General features: G+C 39.0%; 1 protein-coding gene across 15 annotated transcripts in view; it reads left to right on the top strand.

Moving 5' to 3' along the window:
* The window catches only part of Spn (protein phosphatase 1 regulatory subunit spinophilin), a 304,267-nt gene that overhangs the window by 135,071 nt on the left and 143,009 nt on the right, over window positions 1–26,187 (top strand). The window contains exon 1 of one of the 15 annotated variants that reach the window (XM_081746441.1): window positions 16,694–16,928. The exons of the other annotated variants lie outside the window; for them this stretch is intronic. Coding sequence (XP_081602567.1) covers window positions 16,880–16,928 — 49 coding nt within the window. The 5' untranslated portion in view covers window positions 16,694–16,879. Of the gene's footprint in view, window positions 1–16,693; window positions 16,929–26,187 lie in introns of those variants that run through there. 15 annotated transcript variants of the gene reach the window in all.

Genomic DNA, 26,187 nt, shown 5'->3' with positions numbered 1-26,187 from the left:
GACGTCCTGGAACCTAAGACACCCCGATTTTTACTGGGTTAAATTAAGAAAAAATAGTAATATGTTCTGTTTTTACTATTATTAAAGCGCTCATTGATATTGGTCATTTTCGATGATTTTTATATATCCCTCTCCCCTCCCCATGTTGCGGGGCACGACATGATAAAAATTATCCCAGGCCCGAATGTCATGTATGTTGAAATTTTGATCGAGATCGGTTGGGTGGTTCAAGAGTTAAAGTTCTATTTATTTTTATATAATCTCCCCTTCCTCTCCCACTCCTCTAGGTTCTACCGTCAAAGTGAAAATATTTTTTAAAAATTCCAAGCTCGAACGGCATCAGTGTTGAAAATTTGATCGAGATCGGTCGGGTGGTTTAAGAGTTAAGTTTTATTAATTTTCATATATTTACCCTGCTCCCCTCCCCCAAGTTCGAACTTCATCTATGTTGAAAATTTGATTGAGATCGATCGGGTGGTTCAAGAGTTATTAACTCACGAACATGGTCACTTTTATTTTTATATTTATATACAGGGTGTCTATCGGTCACGAAAGTCATGAAAAAGCCACGAAATCAGAAAACGGTCATGAAAGTCAAGAAAAAGTCACGAATTTTAGCTTTTGGGTCACGATTTTTTTATAATCTATAAAAATATAAGTATAGACTGGAAAAATGTTGTTCTATAAAATGTCAAAATTCACCACCAAAATGTCTATGGTCGGCTTCAGACACTACGAAATCGCAAGCAAAGTACGCTTCTATCGCACGCATGAAAATTCGACCCAATTCGCACCCGAATTCGCTCTTGAAAATGTTACTAAATTTTATGATTTGGGAAAGAAAAGGTCACGAACATGTCACGAAATTTCATTTTGGAATTTTAGTAGACACCCTGATATAGCTCCCCCTCCTCCCCATCCCCTACGTTATTCCGTTAAAGTGAAATGCTAAAATCCATCCCAGGCACGAACGTCATCTATGTTGAAAATTTGATCGAGATTGGTCGTTTGATTCAAGAGTTATTAAGTTTTATTTATTTATTTTATAATTCCCCCTCTCCTCTCTCCTAAGTTCTACGGTCAAAGGGAATAGCTGAAAACACTCCCAGGCCAGAACTGCATCTACGTCAAAAATTTGATCGAGATTGATCGGGTGGTTCAAGAGCGTAAGAGTCACAAACGTAGTCACTTTCAATTTGGATCTGGAGTTTTTTTTTTTTTTTTTTTTGTTTGTTTGTTCAGACACTGCTATTGATATATTATATATCAAAATGTATAAAATACAGAACTCTCAAGTTTTTCTTTTATATATAATAACTTATCTGCAATGTATAGATACCAGGATTCAATTATACTTTCACGAATATAAAAATATTTTAAGCCTAGTAAAAATATGGAAGTTCATTCACCAGGCGATTACGTCAGGTGAAGCATTTGGCGAATTTACATGGCGGGCCAGCAAATTCCCAGCATGCTTCAGTTGATGATAAATAAAATATTAAATTCGTAAACCGAGTAAACACTGCCGTATCCGTCAACACAGCGATGTTCAACGCATGGCCTTATGGCAGAACTCTTTGCCTTAGTTTGCGCCCTTTTCAAAAATTAAGTTTCTAACGTAATAACCAATCAAGACTAAACTTAAGTAGCGTAGTTAGCGCTGTCCACGAGATATGAATTAAGGACGCTTAGACTCGAAGAAGTGTCGTTAAAGCAATGTTTCATCTTGTCTCCATAGGCAACCCTTACCGCAGGATATCTTAACGGCCCAGGAGCATCACTCAAATTATTACTGTGGCAAACCTGCATCTAAAATGTTATAAAGTGGTTAATGAATACATGATAATTGTAAGATCATATATACCTAACCTATTTCGTAGTTTAGAAAATACGTATATCATTAAAATTTCGTGTTTTTTTTTTTTTTTTTTCGTATTCTGGACGTTTGATTTTCATATTTTATTTTATCTTCGTCCTTTGCCTCTTTTTAGTCATCACATTTATACTATGAAACAGATTAATGGCTAAAGTGCGGAGTGAAATGTGCGGAAAACCGATTATCACATGGAAAATCTTACTATCATTGCATACAGATGGTTATCAAAATTATGGAAACATCTGAACAAAATGCAGCTTACCTGATTAATACAGCATGGGATTACCTTTAGTCTCCAGATCATCTCTGGTCGTGGAGTGGAGGGATGTGAGTCACGAATGTTTTCTAAAGGAATATGATATCATTCTTCATGCAATGCAGCACTCAGTTCTGTCAGCGCAAATGGAGGAGAGTATTTTCTCTGGAGTCTCGGCTCCAGAATTGACCGCAGGTTTTCAATAATGTAGAGATTTGTGGATTGGACAGACCAAGGAAGATGTAGTTCATTCTAATCTTCATGAAATCACTCTTGAGTACTCCGGATGCATTGTCATCTTTGAACAATTCCGTGATTAACCGGAAACAGCATGTGGACCATGGGTACACGTACTGCCCTAAAATGTTGATATAATCACGGGTAGTAAATAGTCACAGGACTCAAGAAATACTAACAAATTGAGACCTACAGCACCAGGGAGCCGCTGCCATGCTTCTGGTAGGGAGAAGACAGTTCGTAGCATAAGCTTAATTGAACGTCCGCCATCCATAACATTAATATGACCTGTTGTTGAAAATTAGGTGAAAGAGAACTCGTTCGACTATATTACGCTTTTCCAATATTTAGCGGTCCACACTGCGTCTTTTTGGAACCATCTTCTTCGTACTATAGCATTGTTTAGTGGTGACCAGCGGTTTGGAAATTGAAAGCCGACAGTGGATGTTCAGGTTATGCAGCTTGCCTCTGAGTGTGATTGTCTTAATAGGGCGCTCCATATGTCACTCTGCCCCTTTCAATGCTCCTCGATTTCCTCTGACGGGAGCTCATGTGGTTCGGATTCCACGTTAATCAGTAGGTCCGCATCTCATATAGCCTCGCTGCTGAAAGGAACGTTAACCCGCGTCAGGTACCATGGGGTCAAATTTGACCCCAGTATTCTTTCCAGTGCTGTAACTTTTAATTCATTCGAAATAGCTTCTAGCCTTTTTTTTTTTTTATTTTCACTTTGGTTTCAGACAGCAATTATGCTTAGTATACACTTATGCTGGGGTTTACCTAATGAAGGGAATTTGTTAGTACAAGTGTGTGGGATCAAAATTGACCCCATGGCACCTGACGTGGGTTAAACTCAAAATTAACTCAACTCAGCGCCTCGATTTCCGTCACTGGAGTTTCTCTTCCGTTCACTTTTTTCTTCGCTTATATTGTTTTGGCAGAAGTTTTGTAGTTCTCCATCCCTTTGAACACTGTTCCTTGCGAAACCTAACATACTGGGTATCGTAGGTACATCTGTGCCAACTAACCGCGCACCCATAGTTTGGCATCTTTGAAATTGAGGGATCTCCTATCTTGCATCAGCAGAGGTCACGTAAGGCACCACGAAGAACTAACGGACGCTGCAGACGCATCCTCAGTTGTGCCGTTTCATACATCTTAGGTACTACTAATTACATCATCATCTATAATATTCAATATTTCGCAGACCATCTCCGTCCTCTTCGTCACATTGTATTCTTGCAAGTGAATAGCATGTCAATATCTTACAGTGATAATAATTATGAAAAAGTTTCCCTTGGCTTATAACTTTTGGAATGAATCTTGCAAAATTTGTACAAGAGAACGCGAGACATTCTGAGAGTATCTGCACATTAGGATGGAACGAAGAAAGCTCGATTTTTTTTAAAAAAAATTCTAATAGACGGATAAAGTTGCTTCATGATGTAAATAATAATAATAATAATAATAATAATAATAATAATAATAATAATAATACATTTAGAGTAATCGGAGCATACTTTGAGATACCGCAAGTATACTAAAGTTCCATAAATTTGACATTTCTTGTTCTATTTCAGCCTCTTTCATTCTTGAAAACCTTGATTGTAGTTGTTTGTTTTTATTGAAGAAACAAACTTTTTTCGGGAGGTGAGATGTGGAGGAGTAATAATTCTGTCTTAGTATACAGTAATTTTTCTTTGTAAAACTGTTTTTTTTTCACATTTTTGGCTTATGATTTTTTAAAAACTTACCATAAATTTAAACTCTTCTTCCTCCCCTTTATCAGTTATAGTGTACTTGCGCCATCTCAAAGTGTGCCCCGATTACTCTAAACTTTTACTTAGTCTTTTTCATATCAAAGGCAACTTCTGCACTATTGGAAATTTAATATATATATATATATATATATATATATATATATATATATATATACACTACCCTACCATACCTTTAGTAGTTCAAAAGAAATATGTACATTATCTCTCCCATTTAGAAGTCGACTTTCTCAAAAACCTTTGTTACTTCCATTGTAGGGTTTAAGGGAAACAGGAAAAAAAAAAAAAAATCATACTTCTAGGGTAAACGATTTCTGAGCTCTCTTGTTTTTGAGTTTGAATAATTCAGTGAGTTTACTCTTCATGTAAGTTAGACCTAAACATCGTCTAGGTTTACAAAGTTAGCTGTGTGGAAATTAGTGCTCTCAAACGGGTCGGGTCGGGTCAGGTCAACTCGGATCGGGTCAGTCGGGTCAGCTCGGGTCGGGTTGTCGGGTCGGGTCGGGTCAGTCGGGTCAGCTCACTTTGGTCAACTGAGTTTAGGTTGAGCTTAAACTCGGCTGGAGTCGAAAGCTGCTGTTTTTCACTAGCTGCCTAATTAAAAATAGCAATTTTCAATTGATTTTATAGAATCCATAAATCTATTTTGAACACTTGCAGCTAGTGTTTTTATGGTAAATGCTTATTTTTGTACTTGTGTGTACTTTAATTTGTAAATGTGGAAGATTGATTTTACCAATCGACTGTAATATTAATATCTACGCCAATATGGAGTCTGGATTTAGAACAAAATTAAAAGTTGTTTAACACGTTGCTGCCAAGGGTAAATTTTGTTGTTCACCGGTAGAGTGCCAAGCGTACTTACTTACATTATTCTTGTTTTGTTCATATTTTTTAAACATAATATTAATATTGAAACATAATCTAAGGCATGGTAGTGAATCCGCGTACATAAAAGTTGGGGGTCCGATCGGACCTACGTGTGTATATTTTGTTTATGGGCAAGGGAATAAATTACAGTTGAACTGGCAACTCTGTTAGAAAGTTATTTGTTTATTACTACATGTGCAGAAGTGAGAAGTGTGGATATATTCATCTTGCTTTTAATGCTAATAAGTAATATCTTTGTGCAATGAAAAACGAAGAAATATGCGCAGAACTCGATCTTATTAGTAATAAAAGCAGTGTAGTGATCTAGACTTTTCTGAAAATTCAGCAAATGACAGGGACACTGGCATCTTGTGAAAATAAATTAGAATAAATAATGAATCCATTGTTAAACTTTTTAACATGTCACTGAAAAAGCAAAACATAGGTCTGATCGGGTCTACAAAAGCAACAAGTGCTTGTTACTTGGTATTTAGCGCCCCTAGCGGCGTTAATAATCAATATCAAAGACCAAAACCTACATGTGTAATAAAAACACTACAGTTCAATAACAGTAGAGACAGGATTTAACAATACAAGTACTCTAACGTCAATTCGACGAATTAGAAATTGTGGGTCCGATCGAACCTACAAGAACATTTTCTTAGATCACTCCAGTAAGTCCGATCGGACCCACATGGCAGCTAACGTGTTAAGCAAGGCTAAAAGAAAGATTGGATATGGACGACCAAGCCCAAGCAGGGCTGCGGTGGCTCAGTGGTAGAGAGTTCATCTCTGGTGCATGGTGTTCATGGTTCGATCCCAGCTTGTGCTAAGTAGGCTTTGTGTGGAGAAACGCCGTGTAGTGGGTTTTCTCGTGGTTCTCCTGTTTCCTCCCACTTTCTTCCATTTCACCATTTCATTCATTTCTCATGGTCACCGTATCCCTTAGCCTCGGTGCAGAATCGAGGGACCTTAAAGTGAATATTTCATTTTATTTCACCAAGCCCAAGGACATCGATACAAGAACAAGATAAAGATTGGATATGCAAGACGAATTGCATAGTAATCTTGCTCTTGGCCTTGTTTTGGTGATCATCAAGTAGCGATGAGCATATTTTCTTGCTTTCCGTATAGTATGAAAGACCATAATCAAAATTACACTTGGTCTTCATTTGTACCGATGAGTCGAGCATTCTTGGCTCTTGTATAGCATGAAAGACCACCAAAACTACGAAATGCAGGACCAAGACTTGACTGCAAGACAAAGAATAAGACGCAGTATTGATGACCAAGACCCAGGGAGCGAATTGTTTGAATTTCATTTGTTGGGCTGAAAGTGATGAAATAAAATTAGTACTTTGTAATTAAATATCATATTGTATTTTTAAATTTTAAATTACAAAATTCATATTATGTATCTTCTTACGTGCAACTATATATACTGTCAAATACGTTTTAATAACCAAGAGAGAAAAATCAAAGTGGCACGAATCCCGGAATCATAAGAACCTATTTTGGAATGAGAGTTAAAGGGTTGGAAAAAATCACACGTGTTCTCCTGTTTCCTCAAGCCTTATCGTTGTAGTTAAACGATTTCCTTTTGTCTCCGCCAAGAGACTCTTGCTATTGCCATCCGAGAAGACCCCCTGCCGTCCAAGCAGGTGAGAACACCGACCTTGAATAAAAATTTCGTCACATAGAACTAAAGCAAGAAAAAAAAAAACTTCTCCCACGTCGGACATTGGTATCAGTTATAAAAAGAAATAACCAAACCTCAAAAGTGCCAAATATTCATTAAGATGCATATACAAATCCACCGCTTGATCTAGCTAGTGGTTAACGTGTAAGACTTCGGTACACGTGGTCCGGGTTTAATTCCCAATGGGAGTGCATTTTGGCGTTCACCCAGTGTCGTGACCATAGTGCTCTCAAATGGATCGGGTTAGCTCGGGTCGGGTCAATCGGGTCAGCTCGGGTCGGGTTGTCGGGTCGGATCAATCGGGTCAGCTCGGGTCGGGTTGTCGGGTCAGGTCAATGAGGTCGGATCACGGTTCGGGGCAGTCGGGTCGGGTCAGTCAATTCGGGTCACGGGTCGGGTCGGGTCGGTTTTCAACCCGACCCGACCCGTTGAGAGCACTAGTGGAAATGAAAATATGTACTTCTTTCCGAACAGCCAAAGGTTAGGCTGTTGGTTAGCGTTCATGTGTGGTAGTCATGGGGGCCTAGTCTGGAATCCTGCACACGGTCATTTGGACGGAGTTTTTATATTCAGAGTTCCAGCTGTATACCGGTTTGGTACCTTTGAATAAGCCAGCTCTCTTCCACTTCTTTTTTCAGTGTTCGTACGGAGGAGTCAATTAATTGTGTCGCTTCCCGATGACAACGAAAGTCAATGATTCCAAAAGCAGAATTTCGGTTCCTAACAACGTGTATGCTAGGTAAACAAATCATAGACTGGTATAATATGCAGTAATTTACGTTTACTTTCATGCAGTACCATTTGTTTTCTTACCTTTGATCTGCTTATTCTTTAGAAAGTTCCACTCTTCGGAAATTTACACAAAACTTTCAATTCTTTCCCTTCCTATGATGTTTATAGGTCAGCGCAAAAGAGAACAAATCTAAGTTCCATATGGTTTTAGGTAGCACATTTGTTTCCAGCACACCGGAAACAAATGATACCGGAAGTACGTCATGATTAACACATCTAATGTTTATTGATTTGTCAGTTTGTGTAAATTCGAAGGTTCTATCTGAATGTAAGCTTGTTGAGGAAATAATATGTGATATGCAAAGATTGGTCTTAGCTACTCAGTCTGTCGATGTCGTGGTACAGTTTGTACTGAGTTCGTAATTGTTCAATCTCTGTAATGATGGTGTGTATAAAAAATGTTCCTTTAGATATCTGTGTTTCTGCTTCTGTAGATATTACGTGATACTATATCGTAAAACTTCACACCAATAACAGTTGGGGGCACAATGGTTTAGTGGTAGAGCGCTCAATTTGATGCAACGGATCCCTAGTTTGATCGCAGGACACTTTTTGATAAACAACAGCGTGTCCGTAGATTTTCCTGTGGTTCTTCCTTTTCTTGTCACATTCTGATTCTTCCAGTTATTTTCATATTTTTTTTCCTTCATGAATCGATCTGTCTCCTTTATTTTGTCTGAAAGATGGAGTTCAATCGTTATGTCAGCGATGGCGAAATGATACGAATACATTGGCCCCCATGACTACCAGCCATGACTGGGAATTGTAGTGATCATTTTTGTCCCCTTTGAAAGTGACAACGTCACTCGGACATTTGAATCCGACCAACAAATACATGGCTCATTATGAAAGTAATGAGCATTGCTTTAGAAAAACTGTTTTATTGTTCCGATTGTTACAAATCTTTAAAATTCCTCAAAATACGCTCCTTCTGCATCGATACACTTCTGGAGACGTGTTTTCCACGCCTGGAAAACATCTTTAAAGTCCTCGGCTGGAATGGCTTTTAAAATCCCTGTAACATGGGCTTGAATGTTCTGCACGGAGTCCCAAGGTTTTCCTTTGAGGTGTCTCTTCAAACGGGGAAACAAAAAAAAAAAAAAAGCACTGGGAGCCAGGTCAGGATTATAGGGGGTGGGGGACCACTAGGGTTCTGCTCCGGGCCAGGAAGTCGACGACGGTGGAGGCGATGTGACTTGGTGCATTGTCGTGGTGGAGTTTCATTGAGTCTTTGATGTCACTTCGAACGCGGGCGACCCTGCGTTTCAGTCTCTTGAGCACTTCTACATAAAATCCTGTGTTGACTTGTCCTGGTGGCACAAACTCGAAATGGATGATTCCTCGAACGTCGAAGAAGACAATGAGCATAGTTTTGAATTTGGAATTTGCTCATGCGCGCCTTTTTGGGGCGGGGGGAGGATGAGGTGTGCCACTCCACACTCTGCCTTTTGGATTTTGGATCGTATTCGAATATCCAGGATTCGTCTCCAGTTACGACCGAGTCTAAAAAGTCCGGATCACTTTCACACACACAATGCCAACAACTCCTTGCAGCGCAAAACTCGAAGTTCTTTTTGTTCGTTCGTCAACACCTTTGGCACAAGCTTCGCACAGACCTTTCGCATTAAATAATAATAATATTCAGAAATTAAATAATAATGATAAAAAAAAAAAACAATATCAGAAACTCGTTGCTTCATTTCAAGGAAAATAATGCAAGGTTTCTACAAACCTTGAAACCCAACGCGAGTAGCGAAACTGCAGTTGGTTAGGCTAGCATGTGAGTTATCAGAGAAATTTACCAAATATCTATCTTACGAACAAAGAAACTGAAAATAGATAAGTTTCATGTATTATTGGAAGTGATGAAGAATAACAACCAGATAAATGACTCAACAGGAGAAAAGAAAAAAAAAATCTATGCTAAAAGATGAAAATGTGCTTTATTTGATAGCATGATAATGTTACTGTGGAAAGTGCTTTTTCTATTAACAAATCAATTTTAGTGGAGAACAAGAATGAACAAATGAGCTCCTTGGTGGCTAAGCGGTTAACGTCCGCGCCTTTGGCGTGGGAGACCCGGGTTCGAGTCCCGGCAGGAGCTTATGTGGTTCGGATTCGACGGATCAGTAGGTCCCGTCTTATGTAACTTCACTGCTGCAAGGGTCGTTAAACTCAAAATCAATTCAACTCACGAATGAACAAACACTAGTGTGTCGACGTGATGCTGTCCATAAAACAGATGTTACCTTATGATCGAGGAACTCGCTAAAGATACCAAGATACCACTTTAGAAAAATGAAATGAAATCTTTCAGTTTTATGTTCCACGGTTATATCGGTTAGGCTAAAGGAGACGGTGATGATGAGAAGTGAATGAAATGGTGGAATGAAGAAAGTAGAAGGAAACGGGAGAACCCCGAGAAAACCCATGAGCATGGTGTTCGTCCATCACAAAGTCCACACGGCGCGAGCTGGGATCGAACCAGGGACCCCAACTACCGGAGGTGAACGTTCTACCACTGAGCCACCGCGCCCCCCAGGAATATTTAGAGCTTAATTGAAAATTATAACGGGAAGAAAAAATAAAGATATGGAAAAAACAAAATTAGAAACAAAGTTAAAACAGCTTGAAAGAAAATAAACGAGTAAGACGAAAAACAGATACTATGTACAGTTCACAGATGACGAGAAGAACCCTAAACAGGGTAGCGGGGAAAGGTCAACGACACGATCAAGTCCATTTTCGGTTTTTGAGGTGTGATCTATACTTAATGTCGTCTGCTACTCCGGGTAGTTATCTGTGTGCTTATCCGTGGTGTCATTTGAAACCCCAATGCGGAAAGTGTGCGAGCCCATACCTACGTCACACTACTTCTGCTAGGGTTCTTCTCGTCATCTGTGAGCTGTAGTTAGACACTGAAAACAAAGTACGATTTCGAAACAAAATTAACCATAAGTAAAATTTATTTATATGAGTATCAGTTTCATAAAGAAACAAACACATTCTGTGGAATTAGACATTGACATTAAAGTAGTACAAGAATTTGGGGGGGGGGGGGAGAGAAAGAAGATAGAAAAAAATAATATTTAAAATTTTAGATTATTAATTTCTCGAGTAGTTTGTGTCCGTCGAGTAATTGAACAATCGGTTATAAAATATAGATGGACAACGTATAGTATCATAGTACACGAAGCAGGTGGAGTTAAAACAGTAGAAACGGAAACAAGAATATTAAAATATGATACAAATATTTTAGAAAGGTTTATATACAGGGTGTCTCAAAAGTCCCCTGAGAATAACTGTTATCAGAGTCACAACTAAATGTAAGAAAGGAAATCGCCTCTTAAAAAAAAAAAAAAAATCTGACGAACCCTTTGGACTGTTCGCTCTTTATGCGCCCAACGTTAAATGAAAATGCAACGTTACCATTTACCTGGACGCACATAAGTAAATGAAGTTACTGTCTTTTACGCTAGGTTTCGATGGCAAGACCCATTCACCATACTCGTACAAAGTTTATCCATCTCCAGTGAAGTTAATGGAGCCAATCCCACGGGTAACGTTGACTAACGTTGTCCATCCATATCTCATACATGGAAACAGTTCGCGTGATCCTTTTCGCTGTCGTTACCAGAGTTATTCTCTTTTGCAACGGGAAGTGATAGCACTCTGTACTACTACTTTCGCTTCCGATATTGATTCCCGGAGAGCGAAAACGCTAACGGGAAGCTACAAAGTGGGCTTATATATATACACAGTGTAAAATATGGGTTCAAGATCTAAATTATCTAATTGCAGACCAGGAAAGCGTTTCGAAAAAAATCACATTTGCTCACCATACGCTAGCATACCCAGGAATCAAACCTGCGATTCTGTACACCAGATTTTAGCACTGTATAATTAAACGACTGTTGCTCCCCCTCCCTCTGGTGGTAAAGTGAATCGAACTCTATATCCGAGACGTCCGTCTACTAGGGAGCTAATTTCGTATGTTGAAAAAAGGACAAATGTTAAAGAAAAAGGGGTGTGGCACAACCCTGTCCATATTGTAGGGTGGCGTCGCCTAGATACATACGATGGCCCAGTTTCACTGCTTTAGATGAACGGTGGCGTTGAACCCGTGAAAGTTGCAAACGTTCAGCTGGATTAATTTGCAACGTGAATTAAATATTAAAAGCGACGCAGATTTTCTTTCTTTTCTTTCTTTCTTCAGCTGGTAAATTTCACGTGTGAAGGCTTCATCCTCTTGTGAACAAGAAAGTTATTGTTTTGTTTTATCGTCGTGTTTATCTGTCTACGGGAGCCAGTGTTGTCAGTTGGCGGGAAATTTCTCGCCAAACGGGAAATTCTGTACAGTGGCGGGAGTGTTTCTGTAAATTACGCTGTAAACCGGAAATGTAATGACATTCTGAACTTTTCTAGTATGTTTTCCTCTCTATCTTTCCTTCATGTATTCTCTTTCTTAAAAGAAGAGCTCCTTCGTGTCTAAGCGGTTAGCGTACGTGCCTTTGGCGTGGGTGATCCGGGTTCGATTCCCGGCGGGAGCTCATGTGTTTCGAATTCAACGTTAATCATCAGATTCCGTCTCATATAGCCTCACTGCTAAAAAGGACGTTAAACTCAAAATCAGCTCAACTCTCTTATCAAAAGACCTCCCCTGTGCGTATATGGATTACTTACGCACCTCGGACCTGAAGAATGAGATTCGATTTCCGGTTTGAGCTCATGCGGTTCGAATTTCACGCTGAGCTTTAGATCTATGTAGTATACAACCTCGGTACTGAAAAGGGGTGCTAAATCATCTCTTTCTCATACATGTACAAAAATACACGCTGATCCGTCTGACTTGCATCACTCTAAACAGACAGAACTAACTGTGTTTTGAAGAAAGAGGAAAGAAAGATCCTGTGGCTTAGGCAGGGGATTTCGTGGTTGTAGAGTGAAAAATATTCTGTGCGGAAAATCCTCAAGCTTTTGGGAAGTAGCTTACAAATTCTAGAGAATAGAGAATAAAGTGCCCAAAATGTTTAGCACTTTCCATCCAGAACATTTAATTTTCTCCACAACAAGTTTAAACTCTACCTTGAGCAAAATGTTGCCGAAAAATAGACATTTACTACGGTAAAACTTTATTTATTTATTTATTTATTTAACAATCACCAGATACAGCTCAGAGTCCATTTTTTATACTGGATATCTAACAATAACAGCAGCAACAACAACAATGGAAAGGATTTGGGAAGGTGTCGGCCAGGACCTGTCTTAGTAGGTACCATCCCGGCATTTACCTGGTAGGATTGAGGGAAACCCTGGAAAACCCCAATCAGGATGGTCGGCAACGGGAATCGAACCCGCGACCTCCCGAATGCGAAGCCAGCGCTCTACCACTTGAGCTACTTCGCTCGCTTGTTAAAGTGGTAACTTCTCTAATGGGTACCTGCCTGTGTCTGTCTCTTTCGTATAGAACTTGCATTTGCTTATGCTTCCATGTGAAATTCAACCTGTATTTTGAACACCTACGTATAATATTTGTTTCTTAGGAGTTCTTTCAAAACATTTTACTGTCTTGTGTTCCAAAATTTTAGTAAACCGACGGAAGAAAACAAAACCTGTCAATTGGAAGTAACTTCTGCAAAAATAAAAACAAGCGTTTTGTAGATTTTGTGACTATTGTCAGCAAGTGTATCAATACGTTAGTTCCATTATGGCTTCCCATTTCCATTCTTTACTGCAGTACTACAGGGTGGCCCAAAAGTAGGTATACACACCTGCGTTGATCAAGTATAACATTCTAGTTTGTGGGTTTATTTGTTTTGGCTGTTCCGGGCTTAAGATATAAGTAAAAAAGACATTAAGAACAAATAATAAAGAAACTAAGTCTACCTGATGGATAACGATAGAAGATGATTTTAAATGCAATGAGCTGATCAGTACGGTACTGTGTACCTACTTTAGAGCCACCCTATAGGCCTGTTTCGTGATTAGTCCAGAGGGATTTATATGTCCTTCGTTCTCGTCACGTCTTCGAAACTTTTTTTTTTCTTTGGGGAGTTTGCAGGAAATTTAGAACAAATGACGATCGGATACATTCATGGGCGGCGCTAGGATTTTGGTAATGTGGGTGCAGGCTAGGAAGAGATAACACATCCTAACATTGTTGCCAGAACGCTCTGCAATATTGGGCCTTTTAAGATCTCAAAAATAATCCCTATGTTTTACTTAAAAATAGTAAAAAAAAACTAAAAAATACTATATGATAGCAAGTAACTTATGAGTCACCAAAATATATCCAAACAGTAAATATATAAAATAGAAAGGATTATTATAGGAAATCAGCAAATCGAAGTTCATGTGGGTGCAGCCGCACCCAGTGTGGCGCCGGCTATGTATACATTTGCAAAATGTCAAAAAGAAATATACATAAGATAATAGAGTAAGTCTTTTTGTTGTGTCCTAATCAACAACCTTTTTCCGGACGCACAATCGATCACTTTTTGTGCATCATTCTTGAGAGCGGTGAGTGAGAAAGTTTGAATGTTTCGAGTATTTTCTGGGACTGACATTTTACCTTCTCATGTATCGACGTAGTTGACGGAGAGAAAATAATAATAATAATGCGCCACAGCGTTTTGTAACAAATTCTCATATTGAAAATACATACAGGGTGTGAAAAAAGTCTCGGAACGGTCCAATATCTCGCGAAATATGCAGATTAACAAAACAAAAATAGCATGTGTTAAATAGTTTTGAAAAAGCAATCAAGTGATACCAAACGCAACTCGCTATGCCCACCCCTTAGAGATCTGCACGGGCTCGGGTCGTAAATTTTTAAATATACAACCATATTTCTCGAGCCTTTTCGGGCCTAGCTTTGTAGATATACTGTAGAATGATATTTATTGGACTGTTCGTTGTGAAAACTTTTAAAGCACAACTGCAAAATTAAACCTCTAATTGCTGTAAATAAAAATACAATTTTGCGTTAATTATTAAGTTTCTGTAATTTGGGCTTATTTCGAGCTCATTGATTATTACATGGGCTCGGGTATAAATGCTAAAACATTTCGGACTCGGGTCGGGTCGGGCCGGGCCGAGCCGAGCTCGGGCTAAAAATTCCGGCTCGTGCAGACCTGTACCTCCCCTTCGGGGGCACGAGAGGTAACTTTAAAATTTTAAATGGGAACCCCTATTTCTTAATGCACATTTGAATTTTCCAGAAAAAAGTTATAGTGAATTGACCCAAAATTGAAAACAGTGTTTTCACTGATGGCGCTTGAATCGACACACACATACATACACACACACAAAAAAAGGGGGGGGGGGGTAACAAAATGTTATGAAAACGCGATTTATTAGTCCCTTATCCTATGCCCATATGGTAGCGTATTGCACTTCGGAATCAGAGATCCTGATTTCGATACACGCGCAAGGGAACCTTTTTCTTTTATTTCCCCAAATAATAAGTCCATACGTTTTTACTTCAATCAGTACATTCAGGTTACATACAATACAAATTTCGATAGTTGTTATGCAAACTAGCTTTATGAAATGGTTCTTAGTAATAGGGTTATTAGGATTAGATCTCATAGGGTTATTTACAACAAAAATAAACCATTTTTGTCGCCGTTTGTATTTCTTGCAAGTTAATAAATATGAACAAATACATTATTTTTTAAAGCGAAGTTAAAAGGCATGAATTCATTATTTTGGTACAAAATACACATAAAATGTTGTTCTGCGCGGGAATCGAACTCAGGACGTCTGATTCAGCACAGAGTACGCTAAATGGCCACAGAGTACGAGATTGACAATTCACATTTTCATAACGTTTTGGTACCTTCCCTTTTCGCGTGTGTCGATTCAAGCGTATCCGTGAAGGCACTGTTTTCAGTTTTGGGTCAAATCACTTGTCACTTTTTGAGGGAATCTAAATGTACGATAAGAAATGGGGGTTCTCATTTAACATTTTAAAATTACCCCTCGTACCCCCGAAGGTGTGGGATCAGTGGCGGATCCAGGGGGGCGGTCGGGGCGATTGTCCCCCCAGAAGAAGTAACTTTCTTATTTTATATATAAATAAAACAGAGTTTGGAGCTCTTAGAAGTAGCTCTAAGTAGCAGTATTACAACCCACCGCCCCCCAGAAGTCCGTCCTGGATCCGCCCCTGGTGGGGATAGGGGTTTGCGTTTGGTATCATTGGGTAGCTTTTTCAAAACTATTTAACACATTATTATTATTATTATTATTATTATTATTATTATTATTATTATTATTATTATTATTATTATTATTATTATTATTATTATTATTATTATTATTTTGCTGATCTGTATATTTCGCGAGATATTGGATCGTTTCGGGACTTTTTTTGTACCCTGCATAAAACAGTGTGAGAATGACAAACTAAGGTAAATACTTATATTTTGTATATTGCAAAAATAAACTTTTACCTCAAGTAGCTACATAAGAAGTGTTTATATTATCTACAATAGTTTGTTTCAGAAAGCAATTATTTTCTGTACGTTAACCATTTTGCAGTGAAACCAATGGTGACTAAGACAGGTTTCACTGTACATTAATATATGACCGCGGATACTGGCGTCTCTGGCATGTAAAATTGGGGGGGGGGGGGACATCGAAGAAAGTGATTAAAATGGTGCTACCTAGCCCAACTTATTTATTATCTTCGATTCCATTTGTTACCTTTCTGCTTACCTTCACGGATCCCCTAAGGTATATCACAATCGTTCCACAGCCTGAATAATATATTCCAAATAAATATAATTATTATTATTTATTTATTTATTTGTTATTCTGTCGTTAGTAAATAAATTAAATTAGAATGAAATATTGAATATTTTGTACTTCAAAATATTGGGGGGACGCGACCCCCTCATATCTATTCGCGCTGCTCCCTCTATTCCTTCGGGAGATTGTAGTTTCTGAAACAAGTGAGAAAAATGGTCAACTGATGTGTATACATTGTGGCATTTACACAGGTGTCACTTTTATGTTTCAATGGACCGAAGAAAAATATACATTTTAATTGGTGAGAAATTTTATATCTGATTGGGAAATTTCATGGCTTGAGACGGGAAATTCGCTGCTAGGATTCTGACAACACTGGCGGGAGAATGAAAGAAGGACGTCTCTGCAGTGGAAAAGGTGGGAGGCTGCGCTGCGCACTCAGATGATCGGAGGCCGACTTTCGCCGAGGGGGTCCGACAGCAGAGGACGATTATGTCTATTGGGCACGGACCCTCGGTGATCCAGGACGAGCTATATTTGGCAAGATCTTGGTACAGGACTGAAGCCACGTGTGTGTTGGTTGTTCTTTGTGCAAATCCCGTCTTTTTGATTTCTGGTTCATGTGCCTTCGCTTCCTGCAGAGAGCCACCGAATGCTTGGATTGTTCGGGTAAGAGAATGGCTGGCTCCCGTACTTTTTTGCATTATCGTAGTGAAACAACGTGGGCAGTGCGCAGACGTAATTGTGCATAAGAAGAATTTCACTAGTTGGCACGTGCGTAATTCGATATTCATGTGCTCCTCTGTTTCTGTTTCACACTGTTTACTACTTTTGATTAATTTCCTTCTGTTTTGAAAACATAATGTGGTAATTTATTATGTATTTATTGCATATTTGACGCATTTGTTTACGTATCTCTCTGATCTGACGTTGCAGTGAAAGTTATGTCATTCAGGAAACTTTTTTGATATTGTTGTCAAACTAAGGAGCAAAAATTCACGTGCGATGTTTGTCGCATAGAAAAATCAATATTAAATGACCATGTGCGCCGGCCGGTCTCTCTTAAGTGTGACACATCGGAATTTCCCCTGTGGTCGCATCTTCGCTCTCTATCGTTATATATTACGACGAGAATACTTTTCTTCTTTCCTTGCTTCTAAACACTGTAAGTGCTATTCCTAGGAACCAACAACAACCGACAGGTTTCCATGTTCATTTTCGAAGTTCATGTCCTTACAGCGAGCTTCGGTTACGTATTCGAAATTTCGTTTCATCTCGCATTGTGAAGCGGATCATCTACGTCCGGCTGTCAAAAATGAAATCTTTAAGTTTTACGTCCCACGGTTATGCCGGTTAGGCTAAAGGAGACGGTGGTGATGAGTAATGAATGAAATGGTGGAATGAAAAAAGTGGGAGGAAACGGGAGAACCCCGAGAAAACCCACGCACACGGTGTTTGTCCACCACAAAGTTCACTTGGCGGGGGCCGGGATCGAACCCGAGACCCCAAGCACCAGAGGTGAACGCTCTACTACTGAGCCACCGCGGCCCGCGTCCGGCTGTCAAGTAATCGGTTGAGTGAGTTCAAGTGCTGTTCTGTGAGTTTCTCCAGACGAATGCCGACATCGTGTCTTAATCATGGGAATACGGTTGCATCCTTTATATACAGAGCATGAGAATCTTAGTTTCGATTTCAGTTCGGAATTTTAACATAATTGATGTAAGAAGCACGAAGCCTGCTGTTTAAAATGTCATTCCACGCTCATTCATTGGCAGTCGAAGTCAGGACCCCGTCCATCCAAAGCACGCGCACTGCTGTTAGACCAGGGATGCAAATAAGCAACATAAGCAGCAGCAAAAAAAAAAAAAAAAAAAAAAAAAAAAGCTACTAGCCCACATCGTGATTTTTATAATCTTTACTCTTCGAAATGAATTTTTATAAGGGGGCGCGGTGGCTCAGTGGTAGAGCGTTCACCTCCGGTGCCTGGGGTCCCTGGTTCGATCCCAGCTCGCGCCGTGTCCACTTTGTGGTGTACAAACACCGTGGGTTTTCTCGGAGTTCTCCCGTTTTCTCCCACTTTCTTCATTTCACTCATCTCTTATCATCACCGTCTCCTTTAGCCTAACCGGCATAACCGTGGGACGTAAAACTTAAAAATTTAATTTCATTTTAAATTTTTATAATCTTTACTCTTCGAAATAAATAATAGTGATATTAAAAATTCGCCCGCACCGACGAACCACTCGCCCGGGGCGAGTGGTTATTTGCATCCCTGTGTTAGACCAACGAGCAAAGTGGTTTATATAGCTTGATCTGAGAAGGCGTATTAAAAATGATCAAACAGTAAGTGGTAATAATAAAAAAAAAAGCCTCTTAAATCCATCTAAGTCATTTTAATATATCGGTATATTTCCAGGGAAGTATTCGTATATGGAATTGTCTGCTGGAACCATCAATAATGGAGAAAGAGAAAGAAATTTGGAAGAAGGCTGCTATGATTTATTATATAAATATATTTGTCTGTTGTATGTACAAAAAAAAAAAAAAAAAAAATCATGGGGAATTCTTCACTCATTCAAGACAATGGTTAGTAGTTTCTGTTTATCCTATATATAATATTGTCGTTAGGAATTCTTATCAGAGAAGTTTCTTGAGAAAGGTGACAGTAATATTTTACAGAAACTATTGGCTGTCCCTTTCAGTATCGAGGCTATATGAAACGCTGACCTACAGCTTTACAGGGGATCTGAACTACATGTACTGCCGCCGGAAATCAAACCCGGATTTCTCGCGCCAAAGGCTAAGCTAACCACATAGTAACGGTGGGAGCTCCTTGATTAGACTTCAGTAGCATTGAAGCTATATGGAACAATATATACTGCAAGTGGTTGGTTCAGTGCAACTGCTAGTTTTTATCCGAAATTAATACGGGAACTGAACCCAGGACCATAGACACTTGACCACGGGGGGCAGTGGCTCAGTGGTAGAACGTTTACCTCTGGTGCATGGGGTCTCTGGTTCGATCTTAACTCGCACCAAGTGAACTTTGTGGTAGGCAAACACCGTGTTAGTGGTTTTTCTCGGGTTTCTCCTGTTTCCTCTCACTTCCTTCATTCCACCATTTCATTCATTTCTCATCATCACCGTCTCCTTTAACCTAGCCGGCATAAGCGTGGGACGTAAAACTGAGTTTTTTTTTTTTGGCTTGACTATAGAGGGGCAGAAATCGTAGCTTTAACTGAATGAACTACTAGAATAAATTCTGTTGACATAAAACTTGGAAAACTTCACAGAATGTCAAACTACAGTAAAATACGAGTATAACGAAATTTTGAGGGCCTCTGAAATTAATTTGTTATAGTGAAATTCTGTGATTCTGAAATAAGGCAGTTCTCCAGAACTCACCCTGTATATTTTTATTACTTCAATCGGGCGTAGTTAAGTCATTTGAAACAAACAATGAAAGGTTGTAGGCCTAAGTGTAGTGGCTTAGCATTTTTTTCACGCATTCATTGTACAACTGTTGTTTAGAAGAAAGGCAAGCCTTTAACAATTCTTAAGGAAGAGTGTCATGTTAAAATGAGCATTTACATAATTAAAACAAATTCCTTAATAATTGCAGTTAATATTTTTATAGTAAGAGAGAATTTCTTTGCTACGACGAAGTTCCTTATTTCTTGCATTGGAAGATCCGTGAACCTTATTTAATAGAATAACGCTCGTTGATTATTTTCAAATCGCTATCGTGCTCGACCGATTGGGTACATGTATGAAAAATGGATCTTATATCTATTTGAATAATAAAGTAATGTAAAATGTGAAATATGTATAGTTATATATTAAAATGCTAGGTTTATATGTTTGTGCTCAATCGTTTAGACAGTGAGTTCACTTCTCGTGAACCATAGGCCCTAGAAAGATTCAGTTTTCACTGATCGATTGCAACTTTTGTATAAATTGTTTAGTTCTAATTGAATGTTATTTCTTTATTATTACATTTTTAGGAGCACACTGAAAATATTGATTTAAAAAAAAACAACATATCCTACGAGTTATACATTCCAACACCACCTACTTGTATATGGGGTTGTATATCTCTCAGGCGTTCATGGCCAGATAATAAAAATCAAAGGATAACCATTTCTCCAGTCTAAGATGAATCTTTATTGTTTCGAGTGTTTTTGCAATGAACACCATATATCACTGACATAATTAAGTGAGTATGTAATGTATTACATTGTACGCTTATGACACTGCAAACAAGAAAAAAAACTCAACATACATGAATTAAAAACTCCAACTGGAAGTAGGTTAAAATCTTACAAATGGTGCGAGATATTGAAAGAAAAATCCCCTTTATGGTGCCTCTTGCCGTTTTTTTTTTTTTTTTTTTTTTTTTATCAAAATGCCTTTTACTTGCCTGTAAAGAGATATGTAAGATGTGAGGAATAACAAGGAGATTCATGCTCATGTGTGAATGCTGCACTGTATAGAGAGCACAGGTTCAGCTAGTATTATTATAAAACAGGCTAAATTGCAATTATATTTTGAGGGGCCGTGGTGGCTCAGTGCTAGAGCGTTCACCTCTGATTCATGGGGTCCTTGATTCGATCTCAGCTCGCGCCAGTGAGCTTTGTGGTGGACAAACATCCAGTGCGTGGGTTTTATCGGGGTTCTCCCATTTCCTCCCATTTTTTTCATTTCACCATTTCTAATCATAATCATCTCCTTTAGTCCAGCCAACATAACTGTGAGACGTACAACTTAAATATTTCATTTCAGTTATATTCAAAAAATAGTTTTATATATATAAGCTGTTAAATTCATAAAATCAAATATTTTAAGCCGATTAAATAGAGAAAAGGGAACGGGCCTGATAATAATTTCGTAATTCTATGTGTTTCGCTATATTAGCGTTCGTGATAGCGACATTTTACTGTATATGATTCGAATTAGAATTCCTCTGTGATGAAACGATCTTGTTTCCTCGCTTTTCTCTAGGTAGGTGCTACGCGAGAAAAGATGGAGCTGGGCGCTTTCATTTTCTGGTTGTTCCCACTGGTTTTGAGTTTTGCAGCGTCGATTTTAAGAGAAAAAAATCTACAAAGAAATGAAAAATCTGGCCTAGAATACGGAAGGTTAGAAAGCTGCGTCAAACCAATCAAGAGATTGTTGACCTGAGATGATGATTGTTTCTTAAATATTAATATTGTAGAATTACTGTCACAATAAATGTAATGGTTCTGTGCAATCATATACAGTAGAATCTCTCTCTTCCGCCCTCGGCTGGTTTGCTACCCCTGTTGATCCCACCGTGCTCGAGCCGAACTTGTCCCGACTGGTCGGTAACCCACGAGGCCCATTGTCGTGTACTGTCGTCGCGGCATTGTTGTTTACCTTCTGTTATCGCTTGTCCGCTTCAGTGCTGGCATCTGTTGTATAGTTTCTTTCGTTGTGGGACTTTTTTTTGCAATGTTTTACTGTAGAGAACAATATCGTCATTTTTTATTTCAGAGATTGTTTATTTTACTGTAAATCCGTATTTTTCTGTATTTTCTGATAATCCGTCCTTTTTTGCGTTTTGACCATACCCCCAGTCGCAAAGGTGGCGGATTAGAGAGGTTCTACTGTACTCTAAAGTGACATTTCATTTTCAACTAATTATAATATACAATAACGTAAGGACAATCGAATGTGGTAAAGATGATTTTAAAGTACTAACTTTTCATGTTAAAACCGTTTAAAAGATTTTAACATGTCAAAGCAGCCTAATTCCTGGTTTGTAACTTACGGTTGACAAATTGTCCGTTATCTTTTTCGTTTATAGCTGTGAACTATTTGTTAGTGGTAACAAGGCAATGGCGGTCTCAGTTGGCTGTTCATTCACTTGAGAATGTTCATTCGGGTGAAACATCTTCTCACTAACGAGTTTGAAATCAGCAACGATATGGCCGGGTTACTTCGTCTCAGAAGGTTAATGATATCTTTAAGTTTTCTCCTACTCTCCCCTCTCTTATTACTCAAATCATTAAGAAAACGTTTATGAACTTGTTAGGTATATTCTAAGATGTTTCATTTGTAACTGAGTCACGTACAACATTGATTTTTAACATTCGTCTCGCCGCAGCCTGAGGTTACTTAGTAGAATTTAGTGGGAGATCTGGTTTATCGTCATCATAATGGTTCTGACATCATCATTTGCCACAATTGAAGTGTTTCCATGCTTTACGGCACAGGGGCGTCATTTAGGGGGGGGCAGGAGGGGGCAATTGCCCCCCCACCAAGAGTTTGAGGAATGCATATAATTTAATGAATTGTCTACTAATATACTAGTACGTAACGTGAAAATCTTATGTCGGTGGTGCTCTTGCCCCCCTCAAGCGAAGTCTGAAATGACGCCCCTATACGGCACCGTTTCTTAAACTGTCATCTGCGTACTACAAGTTGTACTCGAGGGGTAGAATAGTACAGCTCACAGATGACGAGAAGAACCCTAGCAGAAGTAGTGTGACGTAAGTATGGGGTCGCCCACTTTTCGCACGGGGGTTTCAAATGAGACCACGAAATAGCACACATATAACTTTACCCGGAGTGGCAGACAACATCTAAGTATAGACCACACCTCAAAATCCGAAAATGGACTTGACCGTGTCGTTGACCTTTCCCCGCTACCCCTGTTTTAAGGTTCTTCTCGTCATCTGTGAGTTGTAGAGCTGTACCCTCTATTGTTTCAGGGACGCCAAAACAGAAGAATGCGGAAATGTTAATGTATACAAAAATGTTAGTATTTCGGAACACATTGAAAGATTCAAATTGTTTAGGCTTCTTTTGTGATATTTTTTAACATGCACAAATATTTCAATGTAAATATAGGAAAGTTAAATAAATCTTACTGCATGTGCATCATAAGAGAAAGGAACGGAATCCAGCTGGATCCAGTTTCTATTTTGTATTCCTATATCTGCGAGATTCATCTTAATATTGTTACCCTATCTGCCTCTACTTCTTCCGAATGTCGTTTTCTGATTGGACTTCCAGTTAAGACTTTGAAAGCGTTCCTAGTTTCTTCTATGTTGGCTACATGACGTGCCCACCTGAGCCTTCTAGATTTGGTAACCCTAACAATGTGTGGTAAATGTTATAAATTAGAAAGGATTTGAAAAAAACTCAAAAGTTAATTGCATATCACGCATATAGTTGACAAAAGTATACACCTTAACATTCGCTAAACTAACATTAGTTTCAATTTTTCAAAATGACACTCTCAATATACCCTCCATTTCGACGCCCACACTTAGCCAGCCAATCCCGAAAACTTTTCACAGACCGACGTAACATTTTTACCGGGATCCTCGAATGTTTTTGTATCCACACCTTCAGTTGTGTGAGGTGTTCGTGGACAATACAGAAGACTCTTCACATATTCTCATTAGAAAACAATCGCATAGAGAAAGATCTGGTGATCTTGCTGGCCATTCGATGTCACCTTTTCTGTAGAAGAGGCATCCAGGGAAAAGTAAAAGCAAAACATCCATTGTGGCTCTGACGGTGTGACTTGTTCCATCCTGTTGAAAGTAAGCATTCACTCTCTGGAGGCGAGGGATTAAGAAGTTCTGGATCACTGTTCATAATGTGAGAGTCATTATGGATGTTTTGCGTGCGGGACTTTTCCCTGGACATCCCACCTTTCCCCCTCGAAAAAATAACGCACCAGATCTCAGTCTGCTATTTTTTTCTGTCTTGTGAGGACATCTGAAGTGTGTTTTGTACTGTCCAACAACACCTCACTCAACTGAAAAATTGAAGGTGTGGATACAAGAAGAGAGACAGTTTTGCATTGTATAGAAGCTTGCTGGTAGTCATTTCGAATACACACCTTAACTTTCTCAGTGCCAAAAATTGTCACGTCAAGTCAAATTTGTCACGAGATATAGACTAGCAAACAGTGAGTACACTTTTTAGATCCCTTTATATATAATATAAGACGAAATCCTCACTGATTGATAACCTAGGCCAGTCTTTCCTCAACCTTGATATGGGTGGGTGGATGTTTAGAGTGGTATGATGCCTACCCCGTAATCGCATGGTCCTGGATTTCAAACCTGGGGCCAGACACCTTGACTAAGATGTTACAAATATATAAATAAATCCAGTACGTAGGCCTATCGTGTAGGCAGCTTCTTGTAGGTCGAATACAACTTCTAACTCAAATTGGCTTGCCATTATTAATTCGATCATTTAACTTAGTAAAATTGTATATTTCTCACCATTGTGTGTGTCTTTCTCAGATTGGCGTACGGACCCCCTGAGGTCGTCTTTCGGATCCCAGGTTGGGAAAGGCTGATCTAGGCCAAAGTGCTTAAGCTAGAGAAATGAATTTAGGACAATTTGTCGTTTAACGTTGAACAGTTATGTACTGAGGCTAAGGAAGACACTGGTGATAATGAACAAAATGGTGGAATGAAAAGTCGGGAGGAAACAGGAAAACCTCGAGAAAACACATGCATACGCTGGTTGTTTTTCACAAAGCACACCTGGCACGGGTAGGATTTGTGACGCATGCTGCTACTAAGGAAGGATTTTTCGAAATTCGACGTGGAAGGGGGAGGGTCAAGAATTGTGGTTGCAAATATTATTATAATAAATTGCTAGTTGCCCATATTTCTTTATGTCTTTATGGTTACAGACATTCAAGTGGCACGGATTCCACGTTAATCAGTAGGTCCACATCTCATATAGCCTCCTGCTGAACGGGACGTTAAACTCAAAACCAATCAAACTTTTCATTTACGAAAATTAAATACATATTTATGCGTTTTTTTATATTGGGCTTGAAAGAGAAAAAATGGAAATAAAAAGGGATGGGGTTGTAAGAAATGAAATATTTCAGTTTAACGTCTCACGATTATGCCCTTTAGGATAAGGGAGACGATGATTAAAGTAGGTGAATGATGGGTGAATTAGTAGAATGAAAAGGTGGGAGGAAACTGGGCTACATCGCGAAAATCCACAGTCATGATGTCCACCACAGCCTTGCTTGACCGGAGATCGAACCACGGATTCCACGGACCAGAGGTAAGCTCTCTACCAGTGAGTTACCGTAGCCACCAGGCCCGTAGCCAGCCCAAAAATTTAGGGGGGGGGGCGGTAGAAGTTAGGGGGGCCGACCCAATCGTATTATACTTCATCACCATATTATAGTTCATTTGCAAGCCTACCGTGAAATTTTATGGGGGCCAGCCAAAGTTTAGGGGGGCCCGGCCCCCTTGCCCTCCCTCCGTGGATACGGGCCTGGTAGCCACCATGGGGGTTGTAGTTGCAATTATTATAATACCCATATCATCGAATCCTTTAAGGTTAGAGTCATGAAATTTTGTACGTAGATTATTATTTTCTTTTTCATTTAATATAATTAAATATGTGTGATGGTTTTTAGTGTTTGTCCTAGAGGGCCGAAGATTGCAATTTTTACAATGGGATGTCAATACCTCTGAATCCCTGAAGAAAGAGACGTGAAATATGGTATTTGGAGTTTCGATATAAAATAATTAAGCACGTGTTTTTAGCATTTTTAAAGGTTGGCCCAGGGCTGCTAACTTCCCTTAAGAGAAAATCGAGACGGGACAATCAGTTTTAGAGACCCCCCGGAGACACCTACACATACGAAGAGTCGTTGAAAACAATATAAATAATCTGCCGAATAACACGAACCTTACAAATGTGACACTTATTTTTTATTTTCCCGCCCACTGCTCAACACTAAGTATAAGCAATATATGTAATAAATTCAAACCAAAACAACTGCAATTTATTTAATACAAACGAAGTTTAGAGAGAAAAATATATATATAGTTTTTTTTTTTTTAATCACAAATGAGTGCATAACATTGTTAAGGGATTACTGACAAAAGATATTACTAAAACCAAG

The sequence above is a fragment of the Thermobia domestica genome, chromosome 18 (assembly GCF_964235325.1).
Source record: "Thermobia domestica chromosome 18, izTheDome1.hap1.1, whole genome shotgun sequence".
NCBI lineage: Eukaryota > Metazoa > Arthropoda > Insecta > Zygentoma > Lepismatidae > Thermobia > Thermobia domestica.
This window is presented reverse-complemented; position numbering and strand designations above follow the sequence as displayed.